The 18,789-nt window shown below is 37.4% G+C and overlaps 1 protein-coding gene across 6 annotated transcripts in view; it reads right to left on the bottom strand.

The window, feature by feature from the left end:
* The window catches only part of DDHD2 (DDHD domain containing 2), a 26,627-nt gene extending 7,838 nt beyond the window's left edge, over positions 1 to 18,789 (bottom strand). For 2 of the 6 annotated variants that reach the window (XM_072776459.1, XM_072776461.1), the window contains exons 1-16: positions 18,553 to 18,784; positions 17,109 to 17,336; positions 16,200 to 16,390; positions 15,083 to 15,172; positions 14,230 to 14,350; positions 12,353 to 12,442; positions 11,068 to 11,203; positions 8,128 to 8,336; positions 7,785 to 7,852; positions 6,821 to 6,943; positions 5,363 to 5,458; positions 4,143 to 4,271; positions 3,876 to 4,031; positions 3,289 to 3,391; positions 2,771 to 2,941; positions 1,931 to 2,093 (exon numbers count right to left, since the gene is read on the bottom strand). In XM_072776459.1, the coding sequence (XP_072632560.1) occupies positions 1,931 to 2,093; positions 2,771 to 2,941; positions 3,289 to 3,391; positions 3,876 to 4,031; positions 4,143 to 4,271; positions 5,363 to 5,458; positions 6,821 to 6,943; positions 7,785 to 7,852; positions 8,128 to 8,336; positions 11,068 to 11,203; positions 12,353 to 12,442; positions 14,230 to 14,350; positions 15,083 to 15,172; positions 16,200 to 16,390; positions 17,109 to 17,328 (2,066 nt within the window). In that variant the 5' untranslated portion in view covers positions 17,329 to 17,336; positions 18,553 to 18,784. Of the gene's footprint in view, positions 1 to 1,930; positions 2,094 to 2,770; positions 2,942 to 3,288; positions 3,392 to 3,875; positions 4,032 to 4,142; positions 4,272 to 5,362; positions 5,459 to 6,820; positions 6,944 to 7,784; positions 7,853 to 8,127; positions 8,337 to 11,067; positions 11,204 to 12,352; positions 12,443 to 14,229; positions 14,351 to 15,082; positions 15,173 to 16,199; positions 16,391 to 17,108; positions 17,359 to 18,206; positions 18,306 to 18,552 lie in introns of all 6 variants that reach the window. The other 4 variants (XM_072776460.1, XM_072776463.1, XM_072776462.1 and 1 more) reach the window with 4 other exon arrangements.

Below are 18,789 nucleotides of genomic sequence, written 5' to 3'. Positions count from 1 at the left end.
AAACTCGGGCTGCCCCAGACTAGGTTTCTTATCTACTTTTGCCCTTGCAACAAACCAAGGGAGCAAACTTGGACTTTCAAAAAATAAAAGTATCATCTGTTACTATAACACCTACCATGTGGTTCAATTAAATAATTTACCTTTGGTGGTGAGTTACATGGCCAGGAATAATGCCAGTACAGGACTAATTATCAGCCTAGAAAAGGAACTTGCTCCATTATTTGAAAAATTGAGACAAATTATGGAAGTTTCTTAATCTGGAAGTGGTTTTAATGTACACCTTATTTTCATTATAACAGACATATTATCAATCCAGCAATATTTAGACCACGTAAATACCTGTATCCACATATTCCAGAAAGGGCCCCTTTTCCCATCTTACACCAAAGAAAGAGCCTATAAAAAGACTTTATGGACAGGCTGTTATCTTTTCTTGTGTAGGGTCTTTTCTTATTTAGTGAGATCTGGGGATATCACAGAAATGGTTCAATACATCACAGCTTCTGTGGAGTTAGTCCAGTCACCAAATATGCATGAGATTCCACTGGTGGGACAGAATCAAAATGGTACTTTGATCCACTTGAGCCATTAAGTGCTCCCTATTATATAACATGCCCAGCCCTGCAGAATGAAGCAGACCCTTTTTTTATTGTGAAGAATAATGAGAACAAACTGATGGTTACCAAAGGGGAGGTGGGTAGAAGGATGGGTTCAATTGGTGATAGGGATTATGGAGGGTACTTGTGATCAGCACCAGGTGTTGTGTGGATGTGCTGAATCACCATACTGTACACCAGAAACCAATATTACGCTGTATGTTAACTAACTGGAAGTTAAATAAAAACTTAAAAAATAATAAAAAACCATAATTTAAAAAGAAAGAAATGCCTTTTTCAGATTTCTATCAAGCCATATCAACAGAGATCATTCTTAAAAGGATTATTTTGGCTTCTTACAGGATTGTTTTTATTGTACTTTGATTATGTCATGGCCCCTACTGTATTTATTATATAGATATGAGACTGATCACATCAAATAATAATCCCTTTATCAGGATTCAATAAAAATTCCTCTCAAGACCTAAAAGCATGCATTTTTTAATCTGTATCCCCTACTCATCTTATTTTCCTAGTTCTATTTTCCTTTAGTTTCAATTTCTTTGGTGATTAAGTTCTTTTCTGTTACAATATATGAATTTCAATAAACATTATTAATCCATTCTACAATCCATCAGATAATTATATTTAATAAAGATTAATTCTTTTGAATAAATTCTGGGGATCTAATGTACAGTACTATAGTTAATAATATTTTATCACATACTTGGAAGTTGTTAAGAGAATAAATCTTAAATGTGCTCATCACACACACACACACACACACACGAGGTAATTATGTGTGGTGTTAACTAGTTCTGTGTTGATCATTTCACTATATATGTATCAAATCATGTTGTACATCTTATACAATTTGTCATTTATATCTCAATAAATCTGGAAAAATATTTAAACATTAAAACAAAACAAAAAGAATAAGTTTGATCTAGCTACTAAAATACTTTCAAATGAGTTTAAAATACTTTTAGCAGTAGTAATGTATTTGTTTCAGTTTATTCTTATGTACCCATCCTGTCCCCCACCAGTGACCAAAGAACACCATTTTTAAAACTAAGCTGACATCATCAGTCCATGCTCTACCCAACTGCAAAATTTAAAAATGTGTTTAAATCAGATTTCTTTAAATGACATGTTGTGTTATTTTGTAACTATCTAAATGAGAAATCACTCTAATCCCAAATGTACACCAGCCTATCATTCTCCCTTTTCTAAATATATCAAGTATCTGTGAAACAATTAGACCAAAAAACAAAACAAAACAAAAAATCAAAAACAAAAAACCCACCACAGAAACAAAAACAAACACCACTCACCAGTAGCATAGATGGCTTTGTAAAGCAAATAAATATTCATTAAAACTTTCAATGGGCTTCTCTTGTAGCACATAGTCAATGCGCTGGCCTCCATTTAGCATTCCCACATTGATGGGTGGGACTTCTTCTTTAACTGCCACAGAGGTCTCTTCTGTGTTAACATCTGGGCGTAGAAGAACCATAATAACAATCTAAAAACTTCTAGCCCTCCAAGATTGTCCTTACTTCTTCTCAGACTGCCAAGTTTACAGTAGGCTGAGCTACTTTCTGTTCAGAAACCTTTCTGCACTTTCCTCCTCTTGAGCTCCTTAAAGCTTCTCCTCAAGTCACACTGATTTTGTTCATTTTTTTTCTTTCCTGGATCTCTAATAATGAATTCATTTGCCCCTGGTTTATAAACTAAATGTAAGTAGGGATAGAAATCTTTAGGCAGTCAAAAATTAAAGCAAAAAGAATGCAACTTTAACTGTGAAATTAAGAGGAGAGTATACTAGTTTGTGTCCAGCCAGGAAAATAAAACTGACCAATAATTATGCAGACATTCCCCTATAAAAGAAAGGTGGTTCACAGAGAAGGCTCCTAACACAACCCCCACAATTCCCAAGTGAGAGATGTCTTTTAAAACCTCTTTACCAGATGTTCTGCTTCTCTTGACATCTTTCCTCACAAATAATGTTTTTCCATAATTTGTAGCTATTAGATAATAGAAAAGACTAGCAGAGCTGAAGGTGTGTAGGACTCATAGTACTGACTGGTCCTATGCAGAGTTAAGAATGACACACCATAGAGTTACTCTTATCTGACCTGATGCAGGAAATCACAGTGCGCAGGGTTACTAACCACTCAGTTTCTCTGGACTTGATTCACATTCTGCTTCAGTTTCTTCTGTAGTTTCTGAAGCTTGTAAGGCAGGGTATGGAGCTCTAGTGAAAGACTTCCATGCCATCCGCAACGAACCTAGCAAGTTGTTCTTAAGGTCCATACTCATCCTGGTCAAGCCCTCTCTCAATTCTGAAACATATACGAATGAAGAACATCAGAGACACCTGGACAGCTCAGTGGTTGAACATCTGCCTTCGGCTGAGGGTGTAATCCTGGGGTCCTGGGATTGAGTCCCATATCGGGCTCCCCGCAGGGAGCCTACTTCTCCCTCTCCCTGTGTCTCTGCCTCTCTGTCTCTCATGAATAAATAAATAAAATCTTAAAAAAAAAAAAAAAAAAGGATCACATGGTTTATAAACAGTTTAGGAAAAAAAAAAAACAGTTTAGGGTCCAAAAAATTAAACAAAGTGAATGAGGTCCAGTCCGTTTGCACTGACCAGATGGTCTAGAATTACAAGTTCTGTACTCACACTTACCTAAGTGCATCCGCTTCCTGCCTTTATGATGTGGGATCAACATTGGCTCAAATTCCACTCCTGGGACCACCATCGGTTCAATCCTATAGGCCACAGGATCAAACTACATAGGAAAAATAGTAGCTACAGATACCTTTGCTGAAGAAAGACAGTCTTAGGAACTGTGTATTAGGCCAAGAATAATTATAAGCTCATTAAAACAAACAAACAGGGATCCCTGGGTGGCGCAGCGGTTTGGCGCCTGCCTTTGGCCCAGGGCGCGATCCTGGAGACCCGGGATCGAATCCCACGTCGGGCTCCCGGTGCATGGAGCCTGCTTCTCCCTCTGCCTATGTCTCTGCCTCTCTCTCTCTCTCTCTCTCTCTCTCTCTCTCTGTGAGACTATCATAAATAAAAAAAACAAACAAACAAACAAACAAAAAAAACGGTTGTGTTGCCCCATCACTTTCTGATTCACAGTACTATTATAAGTTGTCTCATTACCTCAAATAGCACAGAAAAAAGCAAATCATCAAAACAAAATTTTATGTTCTTTACTAATAAGTCTTAATACTCAGGTGAGAACACAGGAGCTATCCAGTGCTTACAGGGTGATAGATATTGAAGAAGCCTTTGCACGTCGGAAATTTATAGTTGGGATCAATTCTTTTTAGTCCTCGGACAGTAAGGAACATTCCAATAGGAGATCCGAAGGCAAAGAATATTTCTGGTTTGTAGATGAGCCGGGGATATTTTACAGACACCTGGAAAGAGGATATAAAAGTATCTCTCATTGATAACAAATGTAATATCTGTTCCTACCATACCAGTGGCAGGCAATAAAATGACTAAAGAGAATTAATTAGTATTGTTACCTGCCCAATGCCAACATGTAGATAGTCACCATTCCCAGTAGCATCAGTTTTACTGCAGACACCTGATTCTTTGGGGATGTTAGATACAGTCACGCCTGAAGCTGGCTGCAGGGTTGGTCTATTAATATCCTAAAGAATAAAATAATTTTGTGGAGCTGCTATGTTATAAAAATATCCAAAGAATTATATAGTTTTTACTGGTTTGAAAGTATACTTAGAAAAGTTGTGTGAAAAAAAAAAAAGAAAAAAAAAAAGTTGTGTGAATAATTATAGGAAGAGTCTTCAGCAAACAAGATAAAGCTGATGAAAACAAAAGTTGTCTTAAGTGATAAACTGACATCCCTACATGCTCTAAAACGATGAAAGCTATAATAGCTATTTGGGCAGCACTTGAAACTTCAGGCAACTATTATGAGAGAAACAATAGCAGAGTATGATGAAGAGCAATGCCACAGGCCACTAAGAGTTCAATGAAGCGCAATGCCCTTTTAAGAAGTAGAATGTCTATATGGGTATGGAAAATGATACAGATACCAGGCCAAACAAAAACTGAGCCTTAAATTAGAACTAAGCAACCTGCTACAAAGTTGAAAAATAACTACTAAGATATGGAAAGGAATTCAGGGGCTGAAAAAACTGAATGTACAAGTATTATTACAACATAGCCAAACCTCCAATTTATTATTCTAAAGTAAAAGAAGCCAGTCACAAAAAGTCATATATTGTATGATTCCATTTATATGAAATGTCCAGAACAAAATCCATAACGACAGAAAGTAGACCAATGGCTCATAGGAGGAAGGAACGAGGATTGACTGCTAATGTGTATGGGGTTTCTTTTTAGGGTGATGTAAATGTTCTCAAATTAGACAGTGGTAATTGTGACACAACTCTGAATATACTAACAATGACTGAATTGTATACTTTAAACCGGTGAATTTTATGGTTTGTGATGTGAATTACATTTCAATAAAGCAGTTATGAAACAAAAACAAAAAAAAAAAAGGAAAATAATGCAACGGTGGGAAGACTCCAGGGGAGACAAGACTTCTGAAGCTAGTAAGATTTTTAAGAATATCAATTAAGAAGAAAACGTGTTTAATTTCTAAACAGTACCAAAGATCAGTTAACGAAATTGGTCAGCTGCCTAAACACCTCACAAAGCAAAAGGATACAAGGATGACAAAAATCATTTAATCCAAGCTATTTTAAGCACATACCATTAAATTTTTTCTGGTCCTAAAGTGGTTTAATATCTTCTTTCTTGGTCCTAGGGGAATTCCCATTTCCTGAAGATCTTTGTCAGTACATAAAGCCTAGTCATAGAAAATCAAATATCCTTCTTATTTCTAAACAAAATAAAATGAATTAAATGTCTTATTCTCTGAGAGGAATAAGACCGTGCACTATTGTTCTTTGCTTTATATTAACAGGGCTCTCTAGTAGTACAACATCAGTAATAATTTCAAGAAGGAATAATACTTTATTCACAAAAGCCTGAAAAGAAAAAAGCCTGAAGAATTATCAGTACTATACAGTATCAATGCTATAGTAATACAAATGACATGTTATTATTTTACATACACACACACACACACACACAATCAACCTACAGAAGTGGTTATCTACCTGTGTAACACAAAAACACTCCTTGATTTCCATGCTGACTTAGATGTCACATTTCTGAGAAAGATTATATCCCTACTCATGGACACAAGCAGTAAGAACATACAACACAGAGCATGAAACAGACTAACAATCAAGATCTCAGCTTAAGTTCTACTCACCTGATTAGGTTAAGGCTTCCTTCTCCCTCCCAGACTACGTTAGTCCTATTATACATTTTTTTTAAAGATTTTATTTATTTATTCATGATAGACACAGAGACAGCAAGAGAGAGAGAGAGAGAAGCAGAGACACAGGCAGAGTGAGAAGCAAGCTCCATGACGGGAGCCCGACACGGGACTTGATCCTGGGACTCCAGGACCACGCCCTGGACCAAAGGCAGGCGCCAAACTGCTGAGCCATCCAGGGATCCCCCCTATTATACATTCTTAATACTACTGTGTACTTTTCCTACTTAGAACTTATCACAATTGTAATTAATTATTTAATGTGTCTTCCCTACTAAACCATAAGCATCATGATGTTTATGTTTACATGTTTATGGCTTACATAATATCTGTCTTACTGACCACTCTATCTCTAGTACTTGGTATAGTACACCTGATCATATTAAACATTCACTAAATACCTGTTGAATGAATGAATGTATTGCAAGCCTGACAAAAAGCAAAAAAAAAATAAAATAAAAGGGGGGGGTAAAAAAAAAAAGCAAATAAATAAGCAAATATCAACAGTAGAGCTCTTGGAAATGTAACAGAAAATAAGAGGTGGGACAATTAGTGGCCATTTATTCTCACTCTGTTTCCTGAGCTATGTTGTTTTGCAGTCTTTGTTCTATCACTGTGTTTGTCAATATGCCTCCTCTGAACTTTGCTCTCCCACAAAGCAAAAATCACTTTATAAGATAAAACACACATAAATAATGCTACAGGACATTACTAATGATAACAGAGTATTTATGACTAAAGGGCAGCTCTTAGTCAGCAGTAAGATGAAGATAAGCATAAAAATGCTAAAAACGGCATAACTTAGTTTTAAAAGATTGTTTTTACCAGAGCTTCCTTATCTACTTTCTCCTTCTCAAAGACACTAAAGAATTCCGAGAGTTGCAGTTTCTTCAAATCTTCCTCTAGTGTCAGTGTGTCTCCCTGATCCATGACAATATTTGGTGCATCCTAAAAATTAAATTGTAAAGCTCATATTCTCTAAATTCATTTAGATTGTCTTTTATTATTACTATTGGCAACAAAAAAAGTACTATAGGAGAGTTCTACATAAAGATAGACTTAATTTTAAGTAAACTGTAATTTGTAAAAAATATAAATTAAGTTAATCTCTTAAGTTTGCAATTTTAGTTGAAGCAACATTTTTAAATAAATGAATGCATGAATGATTATCAAAGTATTCTTCACCTTCACTAACAAAACATTTATTGAGCTCTTATTAAAGAAAAAGTGTTTAAGACATAAAACAACCCAAGATAAAGTCCTTGTCCTGGAAGAACTCACAGTCCAACAATAGAAACAACACTTCTCTAAAAAGAGAAAATATACAAGATAGTATATGCTAAGTACTAATTCAAACCTTTAAAGTGTTCACAGGACTTTTATAAAAGATTTTAAACATCAAGTCCTCCCACTACTTTCAAATGACTTTCTATAAATTATACCACTTTGCATCCAATTCATTCTTCATTTCCTCATCATATGAAAACTCCATTTCAGCTCAATGATTCTATAATTCTAATAACAGATGAGAAGTGCATAATTATAATGGAAAATAAAATACCAACAGTTATTTTAGAATGTGGCAAATGTTTGTGGAAGCATATTACTATCTTGCTTCTATCAGCCAAGAATGACAGAGATAATTATAAGTCTGTTAAAATTAAGATAATCATAAAATTAATATTATGGTATGAGACTAAACTAAGCAAACGACAAAATATAGGTCTAGGATCTAAAAATCTGTACAAAGAAATAGTACCAAAAGAAGCTATCTGTACATCTAACTTACCTTTTCATTATCCATATCCCCCAAAGAATCTTTCTGATTTGTTAGGATATCAAACAATATAAGCGAACCTAAAATAGAAGAAAGAAGGGATAATTTCTAAGCACTGGCACTACACAGTTTTATACAAAAAGTATTAAGCCAATTACCCATGTAGTAAAATCTATAAAGCAGGAAGTCTTTCTTTCCAATCCACCACCACCACCCTTCCAACTCCTTCCAAATGCTTCATCACAGACCAGTTCTAGACCTCTGAATCTGATACTGATAAAAGACACTGTATTTAAAAAACAGGTGTCCTTAATATGTGATAGTCTTCTCTGGTCACAGAGAATTCATTTGTTACCTAAACTATGACCAGCAATGGATACACCCCCTTTGAAATCAGGGTTCCTCTGCAGAAAAAGTGTATATATTCGGTTCATTTCCGAAGCAACTGTGTCCACAATAGTCTGACAATAGGTGGGGCTATTGTAGAAGAAGACGTCTAGAATTGTGTCATTGGTGAAATGCCTTAGGCGGTTAATGCTGGGCAGAGTTATTCGCTGCAGATCTCTGAAAAAAAAAGAAAAAAAAAACATATTTTAAACAGAAAATCTAATACATTCCATAACCTCCTCTAAGTTATTACTCAGCTTAGCCTTCAAGCTTAGACTTATTTAAATTCACAAGAGAGGGATCCCTGGGTGGCGCAGTGGTTTAGCGCCTGCCTTTGGCCCAGGGCGCGATCCTGGAGACCCGGGATCGAATCCCACGTCAGGCTCCCGGTGCATGGAGCCTGCTTCTCCCTCTGCCTGTGTCTCTGCCTCTCTCTCTCTCTGTGACTATCATAAATAAATAAAAAAAAATAAAAAATAAAAAATAAATAAATTCACAAGAGACAACAATCAACTTATAGGAAATAACAAAGGACTCAGAGACATATTTAAGCCAAAAAGATGTGATCGGCAAAAGCCAATGAGAATCTCTACAAGACAAATAACCCAGTTTCTTCAATACATAAATTCCAAGGAAATGGAAAGGTGATCAAGAGATTAAAGAGAGACTTAAAGACATATCAATGAACTCCAATTTATGAACCTTACTTGGATCCCAGTTTAAAATGTGTGTGCATATATGATCACAACTGTATTAGACAATTGGAAATTTGAACACTGTATATTTGCCAATATTAAGAATTTTTTTAGAGGCACCTGGATAACTCCCTGCTCTGTGGGGAGTCTGCTTATCTCCCTCTCCCTCTGCTCCCCGCCACTCATGTGCACACTCGCATTCTCTCTAAATAAATACATAAATCATTTTTTAAAAAAGAATTTTTTTTAGGTGTGACAATGGTGCTATAGTTAATTTTTTAAGACTTTATTCATTTATTCATAAGAGACAGAGAGACAGGCAGAGGGAGAAGCAGGCTCCCTGCAGGGAGCCTGATGCAGAACTTGATCCCAGGATCACGCCCTGAGCCAAAGGCAGACAGACGCTCAACCCACTGAGCCACTCAGGCACCCCTAGTTAATATATTTTTAAAAGTCCTTTCAGATATACAAACATTAATAGATAAAATCATATAATACTTTAAGATTTGGTTCAAAAATAATATGGTAGAGGGATGGGCAGTAGACAGGGGTTGGAAGATAATGGATAGAACAGAACTGGCCATGTTGTTGAGGCTATCTGGGGCTGGGTAATCATAATCTGTACATGAAGATTCATTATACAAGCTACTTGTGTGTACAAAATTCTCTATAATAAAGGTTTTTTTTAAAGACAGAAAATACAAGATTTTTCTAGAATTCTCAGCATTTTTTTAACCACAAATCAAATGATAAATGGATCTTTTTCTCGATACAGAATTTCTAAAACCCTCGAAAGAACAGGAAACTGTCAAACGCCAAAGCCAAGAGAACTCATATCTTGCAAAGGAAACCATGCTGACATTATCCAAATCAACTTCCAGTTAAAGCTTTCTCAAAACAGGGCAGCCCTGGTGGTGCAGCGGTTTGGCGCCGCCTGCAGCCTGAGGTGTGATCCTGGAGACTGGGGATGGAGTCCCATATCGGGCTCCCTGCATGGAGCCTGCTTCTCCCTCTCCCTCTGCCTGTGTCTCTGCCTCTCTCTCTCTATGAATAAATAAATAAAATCTTTAAAAAAAATAAAAATAAAAATAAAAATAAAGCTTTCTCAAAATACTGAGAAGGATTCCTCAAAGATTCAACAGCTTCTGTAGTTTAGAGAGGGCAATTTGCCCTTAGGAATCTCTTAGTATCATCTCAAATATGACAAATGTAAACTCCATACCTAGTAAAAGCAACACCACAATCTGGCATGTGGAATATGCTCAAATCATATAGTACTAAGAACTGAGAGACACAGAATCAGAAAAGCCATTTTTCCAAGACTAACACCAAAATAATACCAACTACTTTATCTTCTAGAGAAAAATCTGCCATTCTATCCTAAAACTATATTATGAGTACACTTGTTTCTGGAGAGAAAGAAGTGTTTTGCCCTTAATATAAGGCAACCTTCTCTGACATTACTATAAAATCTACAAACAAAACTACTGAGGTTTTTGACTTAAAACAGCCATCACTTAAAAATTATATGAATTATTCAAGTTTAAATGCTAATAACTTAATGTTTGGGGGATTTCTTTTTCCAAATGTGGACAAATATTACCTAAATATGACCACAAAAGGAACAACAAAACACTTTGTACATCTTGAGGTAAGCTGGCTTGACATCTGAAAATAGAAATGCTTATACACCATGGGAAGAAAGCAACGTTTAGTTTTAATGCTAAAGAAATAATATACCTGTAATAGTAAATAGTAACGAGCTAGTAAGACACACTGCAAGAAGATACACACAGCTCATTACTCTTAACCAGTTTAGTTAAACCAAGGAACTGGTCAGTATTTAATAATGTATCTCTAAAAAAAGACATAGAAATACAAAAAACTTCTTGTTGAACAAATTTTTTTTAAAAGATTTTATTATTTATTCATGAAAGACACAGAGAGAGAGAGAAAGAGAGAGAGACAGCCAGAGACACAGGCAGAGGAAGAAGCAGGCTCCATGCAGAAGCCCAACGTGGGACTCGATCCCAGGACTCCAGGATCACACCCTGGGCCGAAGGCAGGGGCTAAACCACTGAGCCACCTAGGGAGGGATCCCCAACAAATTTTTATATAATCAGCTATTGCTGATTATAACTTCATCCATATCACTGATCAGAAAACGTATTACAATCTTAGTTAACAACTCAAAGATATAAGGTATTACTCACACATCCACACCAGTAGAATGCAAAGGACTGTGCCAGTTGACTGGAAGAAATTCTACCCTCCCAATCTGCTGATTTTCTTGGGCTTTCTTAAAATGTGTTTGTAGCAGGTTCAAGGAAACACTGCGAAAATCATTAACTGGAAAAGAAATTGACTTATGTATCACCAGGGAAGCAATGAATTCACAGAATTAGGATGCAACAGATCATGTAATTATACTCTTTTATCTCCATTTGCCTAGAACACATATTTACTTGAGTCAAAGACAGCAAAGTGGTATTCAGGAAATATTATCAGTGCACATAGGAAAAGCTGTTCCTTTAAGACAAAACTTTATTTTACTATACAAAACATTTTACCCAAAGAAAAGCTAACTTTAAAACTTCTGTGTCATGGGGGCAGCCAGGGTGGCTCAGTGGTTTAGTGCCGCCTTCAGCCCAGGGTGTGATCCTGGAGTCCCGGGATCGAGTCCCATGTCGGGCTCCCTTTAACAAACTGTCACTCTATTTATTTCATTGTAAACTATTTATCAATAAAGGCTTTTTTTCCCCACAAAAAAAAAAACTTCTGTGTCATGGGAACTATTTCAATGTTTTTTAAAAAGGGGCGGGGGGGGGGGGAATCACGTGACTGTGTCAACTGGCCTTGAAGTTAGATTCCTATTCTAACTTTCTGGTTCTTATAAAAAACCCTTATCCAATATTTTACATTAAAAAAAAAAAACAAAACACTGCTTCTTGTAATTCATTCTACAATCTTAACCTTCCAGAAGGTTAATGTTTAGAAGCATTAGCCAGTAGAAGAAGATTCCCAAGTTGGAACAGACTCTGAATATGTACTATTAAGTTTTAGAGGACACTACCTTTCAAAATCAAGTTATACTAATAGCCTAAATACTCCAAATAGAATATCAAGAGCTTTATCACACTACGAATTACAAAAATGACTGAAGGTTCTATTATTCATTTAAACTATATCATCTTTTTGGTTCACTTTAAGTTTGGAATGGTTAGAAAGACGGCCATCACATTCATAATACAATTTTCTATGGATTAAGGGCTTGTTCACTCAAGAATTATTAGTTAAGAGCATAAACTATTAGCCTAAGGAATTTACTAGTACTTTAGGTCTAGGTTAAGAAGCTTTACCACCTTGCCACCTGTCTTTAGCTCTCCAAATCTTATTATGCAGATAAGACAAAAGACTAAAAACAACACTTTATCTCAGCTCACAGGAGCTCTAATAAAACCCTTAAATGATTTAATCTTACATGCTTTGCAAACATACCACACTGTACAATGCTTCGAAAGCGGAGATCACAAGCTGGTCCAATCCCATGGACTACAAAAACCAAGTGATCTATTTGCAAAGGCTCTCCTATAAATGAAATATAAAAGAGTAATTATTTCATATAACTAGTCTTATATTCTAAAGTCAATCATTCACAATGAATAGGTTAATAAGATTGCAAATTAAAATATAAGATCATTTTTTTAAGTATTTATTTATTTATTTATAGAAAGGAAGGAAGGAAGGAAGGAAGGTAGGTAGGTAGTTGAAGAGCAGAGGGAGAGGGACAAGCAGACTCTGCACTCAGCATATGCTGGGTCCCTCAGCCCCAAGATAAGGACCTAAACAGAAATCAAGACTTGGTACCTTAACTGACTGAGCCACTCAGGTGCCCCAAAATAGATTACTTAAAGAACACAAAATAGTTCCATATTTTACTGTAAATATAATGATTTTATTGTATTTACTTTGACATAAATCTGTAAAAAGACATTTTCAGGTTTTAAACTTATTTTGAAATAACTGAGATCTTACAGAAAACATGAAAGCATAGTATAGACACTCCCGTGTACTTTTTACAGATTCAAAACTTTAACATTTACATTTGCTTTATATTATTCTCTACATGTATGTGTTTACACACACATTTATTTTTCTGAAAACCATTTGGAAGCAGGTTGCATATATCATCAGATTGCACACATCATACATCTTTAACTCTTTGAATTCTATAATATGTATTCACTAAGAATATTTTCCTAAATAATCACAGTACAGTTACCGAATTCAGGCAACATAATATTGGTAGGATACTTTTATTTAATATTCCATTTCTATCAATTATACCAATAATATCTGGTGTGTATATAAAACCTAAATTTTTAAACTCATCTTTTTTATTTTATTTAATTTTTTTTATTTAAGTAATCTCTACACCCAACGTGGGGCTCGAACTCACAATCCTGAGATCAACAGTCACATACTCCTCTGAATGAGCCAGCCAGGTACCCCTAAATGTATCTTTTTAAATTTTATAATCCAGCTAAGTATATTATAAAACCAACCATAAATGGCTTTATCTGGATAGCAATGGATAACCATCCAGGTTCTACTGAAAAAGTTTTCTTTAGTTCAAAATCTTCAAGGACAGGAGTTACCAAAAATAAATTTTTAACCAAACAGGTGAAATCATACTTCTTAAAATTAGGACTAAATCAGTTCATTTGTACCAAGTGACCTCTTGATTAGTATTGCCAAATTTTACCTATCCCACAATATATACTTAGTAACTTTAAAATAGATTTTTAGGGAAACCTGGATGGCTCAGTGGTTAAGCTCTGCTTTCACACTTGGGGTACGATCCTGGGGTTCAGGGACTGAGTCCCACATTGGGCTCCTTGAGGGGAGCCTGCTTCTCCTTCTGCCTATGTCTCTGCCTCTCTCTCTGTCTCTCATGAATAAATAAAATCTTTTAAAAAATAATAAAATAGATTTTTATATCTATTAAGATTTTTAGTGGGTCATGTGGGTGACACAGTCAGTTAAGCATCCGACTCAGTTCTGGCTCAGGTTGTAAACTCAGGTTGTGAGAAGAAGCCCTGCCTCCTGCTCTGCACTCAGCTCAGAGTCTGCTTGTGATTCTCTCTCCCTCTCCCTCTGCCCCTCCCGCTTGTGTGCGCATGCGCACTCTCTCTCTAAAATAAATAAATAAATCTTAAATAAAAGATATTCAGTAAAGTGATGCTAATCTTAACTCAAAATAAGCACATATGACTAAATCATTTTTAAGCCTTGAGATAAGCCAAATCCATAGAAAAAGGTCATAATTTAAGTCATAAATAAGCCCATCATGAAAAATAAATGATTAACATTACCACAATGAATGTCAACAGAGATGTTCTCAACTCCTCTCTTCACTGTTCTTGGTCGACCCTGTTCAGTGGGTGTTGAACCCCATTCATCAGACCCTGCAACTGGCTGGTAATGCACCATAAGCTTAAATAAAAAAGGTAAAAGAAATCTCAGAGAGAAAAGATCTACATTATAGACGTCTCTATTTATACATTCTGAGAGATAGGAATATGTCTTTCAAAACAATCTCAGCTGGAGTTTTGATATGCAACTCTAATGGTTTCAAATTAGAACCCTGAAAATACAGTAGGCCAATGTTGTACATATTAAATACCTTATGATTTTGTCAATTATACCTCAATAAAGCCAAAAAAGAAAAAAAACATCAGGCTAAGGAATCTCTCAATAATACCCTATACATGTAAAATATGCCCACATAACGTACCAGTGATATTCTTTACATTCTTATATTCTACAGTAGTGTAATCTTTCCTAAGAAAATACTTTTGTGGGCAGCCCTGGTGGCGCAGCAGTTTAGTACCGCCTGCAGCCCGGGGTGTGATCCTGGAGACCCGGGATCGAGTCCCATGTCAGGCTCCCTGCATGGAGCCTGCTTCTCCCTCAGCCTGTGTGTCTGCCTCTCTCTCTCTCTGAATAAATAAATAAATAAAGCTTTAAAAAAAATTATTTTGTATAAGGTGAATGAAGTAAAAAATGGTGGCAGTGGATACAAGCTTCATAATTGTAAATGCACTGTAAAAATTTCCAAAGGTTTTCCTAAATAGAATCCCTATGAAAAAGAAACCAATTAAAGAGCTCCTTAGTAATGCAATTAACCTTTAATCCCACATGAAAGAAAGGCTTAATTCCCTTTACCTTTGGATTGTGTAATATAATAATTTCTCTGTTGGGAGATTCCAGTTTCTTTTTCCACTCATCCAGAGTTACAGCAAGCATGTACGTTTCCTTAAAAGAAAACACATTTCATTAGACTTCCCTAATAGCCTTTCTATTAAAACTGACCTTTTTTGTTTACAAGAATACTGCTAGATAAACAATTTCATAAGAATATCAGACTCTGTTTATCAAATTATTTGAAAGCTCTTTTAAAATTACAACAGATAATAGTATAGAACAAAAAAAATCACTCCTACTTTTATCAAGTAGACTAGATAAAATCATTGTTCACATTTTGATATACTTTCAGTAATATTAATGTCTACTCCAATTTAAAGAAAGAAAATTTCAGACTGTTTTCAGAGCCAGAAAAATAAAAGGCTTAAAAAGACCAATCTGGGCAGCCCTGATGGCTCAGCGGTTTGGCGCCACCTTTGGCCCAGGGTGTGATCCTGGAGACCTGGGATCCAGTCCCACGTCGGGCTCTCTGCATCGAGCCTGCTTCTCCCTCTTCCTGTGTCTCTGCCTCTCTCTCTCTCTCTCTCTGTCATGAATAAATAAATAAATAAATAATCTTTTAAATAAATAAACAGATCAATCCTGTGATCATAATTTAAATATTATTAACAATGATCACCACTAGAGAAAAAATTTTAACTTAAAGGCATAACACCTTCCATGGTATTTTATTTTATTTTTAAATTTTACTTACTTGAGAGAAGGGAAAATGAGCATTGAGAGAGAGAGCACGAACAGAGGGAGGGGTACAGGGAGAAGTAGACTCCCCACTAAGCAAGGAGCCTGATGTGAGACTGGATCCAGGACCCTGGGATCATGAGCTGAAGGCAGACACTTAACTGACTGAACTGAGCTGAAGGCAGACACTTAACTGACTGAACCACCCAGGTACCCTCCATAGGATTTTAAAATCTGAAAATAAAACCACTTTATCTTGAAACTAACCTGAAAAAAAAGAAATGCTATAGATATGATTCAGATAGAACCAAATTCCTTCTAGAAATTTCACAAAAATAAGTCACAAGATTATTAAATAAAAGAAAAAAATGAAAATACATGAAAAGGGATCAAGGTGTACCTCTAATACTTGGCTGAAGCTCTCTGAGTAGGGAACATACTTATTATCTTTGTCTCCCTTGTAAAACCAGGTACATCGTCTCACTTCTGATGCTAGCTCATCCCAGTATACAGCATACCGCATCCTCTCCCCCAAATGCACATCATATCTGCCCCCATCAGTGGGGACAACTCTCCCATCACAATTTTTTCCTATCACAGATTGGAAAGGGGAAAAGAAGTACATTTATCAAAATAAATCTCCTAAAATACAATTCTGAGTATACTCTAAATAATGTTTATGAGACATAAGAATGAACATTTTCTTCTTGGCTAAACAAACAAAATGGAATTGATATTTTTTTCCACTACTTTACAAACCATCAAAACCATTCTTGGTTTTAATGATACATGAAAAAAAAATAATACCCAAACAATGTTTTGTTTTTTTTTTGAGAAGAGACAGTAATGTCCCATTAAACAAACAAACAAACAAGTATATAAGGCTTTTCTGAGCTTCTGCTTGAGGAGCCAAAGGTAAATTAACAACCGTGACCATCATGATGATAAAATAGTTAATAGCATCATTCTTGTTTCATAAAAGAAGAAAAAACAAGTGATAAATGAAGAATTCATTCTTTGCAATGTGACATGCCCCCACTCTTTATAAACAAAAACGGAAACATATGCTGGAACATAAGACATTATTAGATAACTGTGAAGAAATTACAGTAAGTACTGTTTTCAAATACAGACCAAATTCTTAAATATTATAAACCGACTGGTTAGTAATGCAAAATACGAGAGATAACTACAAAAATGCTATAGAGAAAACTAGAAAAAAAAACTAATATTTTTAATGGCACTCAATATAGTAACTATTATATTAGACTGAAATAGTCTTTATTAAAAGTCATCATTTTCATCCTACCAGAACCATATGCCTCTTCCAGCTGCTGTGAATCCTCGGAGTTGAAAGGAATCCAAGTCTCTTTAGAATCTATTATTTTACAATAAAACCAATGAGGAGAAACTGGTTCATACAAACTGCCAGCATCCATGTCTAGTAGCTCAAAGGAACTACATGAGTTTGGTGACGGGGATGGATCTGACTGGGACAATTGTTCCTGCTGTGATTCCGCTGATGACATTTCGCTCTCTAAAAGACAAGATAAAAGAAACTATCGGGGAAAAAAACTTTCCAGTGAAATTGCTCTCTCATACACACACACACACACACACACACACACCTGGTCATTTTAAGGAGCCATTTCTGAAAGAAAGACTAATCTCAAGGGGGCCACACAACTGAATTTAGAAATAACCTATAAATTAACAGCTGGATTTGAGGGGGAACTTTAAAAAAAATGCTTCTTATAGTCAAACCACCTTACATGGATTTCCCAACTCTCGGGAAACTGCATGGCTTTAGTCAGACAATAAATTATAAGACAAACCCAGAATCCCAAGAAACACATGGTCAAAAACTTGACTGCAACAAAGCGTCTCATCCCAAATCCAATCTATCACCAAAGGCAAAAAATTTACTCCAACTGTCTTAATTAACACCTATATTTTAGGCTCCAGGCCTCGATCACTGCACACTTACATACTGGATTATTGGGATCTTACAATACTGAAAGTTAAACTCTTCACTTAAGAACCTGTCACCTTTGATCGATTCTTGAAGTGTACTCGGGCACGAATTCTGAGAACCTGAACCTGGTCGGAAGCCCCGTACGCAAGCGCGCACCCACTGCCACGGCGCCAGGCTCAGGTGAAAAGGAAAGAGTGACCTCAACAGCCTCTTTCCCTCAAAGACGACTCTGCCCTAGGTGGTCCCACCCCTTCACCACTCGGACCCCTCAGCAGGGACACTGCATACATCGAGGTGCGTCCCCCCTGAGGGAAGTGAGCCGCCTGCTACCTCGGCACCGGGCGCAGAGGGATGGCAAACACCTGCCCTCCCCCGAGCCGACGCTCCTCAGGCTTCCGGCCACTGCATCTTTCTTCCCTAGCACCGATTTACCTCACAGCCACCCTGGCGTGCCCCTGCTCCCCACGACCCCGGGCCTCCTCCTGCAGCCCGGACCAGAGGTCGGAGACCTGCCTCCGCCCGCGTCCAGCCCTGCAGAAAGGAGCGGAGCGGATGGAAACACAGTAATCTCCCGGGGCCTCAGAGCGCAGGCGGCACACACGGAACCCTGGCCGCTCCCCGCGGATCGAGGTCACCCACCCCCGGGTCGGTCCTCCGGGCACCTCCCCTCTCGGCCTTGGGCATCCCGTCCTCCTCCGCCCCCGGCATCCCCAACCCGCAGCCCAGCTGGGCCTCCCTGGGCCCAGCCGCCCACCCTGGCCCGCCGCCGCTGGCTCACCTGACAGCCCCGCGGCCTTTCACACGCTCCTGCCCTCGCTGAGGGGGGCACGACATGTCCCCGCGGCAGCCTTTCCCGGGAGCCCAGGCGGGGCGGGGCGCAGCAGGGCGGAGCCTGCGGCCCCGCCAGGCTCGTGCCCAGCACTGGGCTCCACTGCGCTCCCAGCGGGCGAACAGAGGGCCGGGGACCGAGAGCAAAGGTGATGCGGCTGGGACCGCGGCGTGGAAGCGATGGGTG

This window comes from Canis lupus, chromosome 15, assembly GCF_048164855.1.
Source record: "Canis lupus baileyi chromosome 15, mCanLup2.hap1, whole genome shotgun sequence".
Lineage (NCBI taxonomy): Eukaryota > Metazoa > Chordata > Mammalia > Carnivora > Canidae > Canis > Canis lupus.
This window is presented reverse-complemented; position numbering and strand designations above follow the sequence as displayed.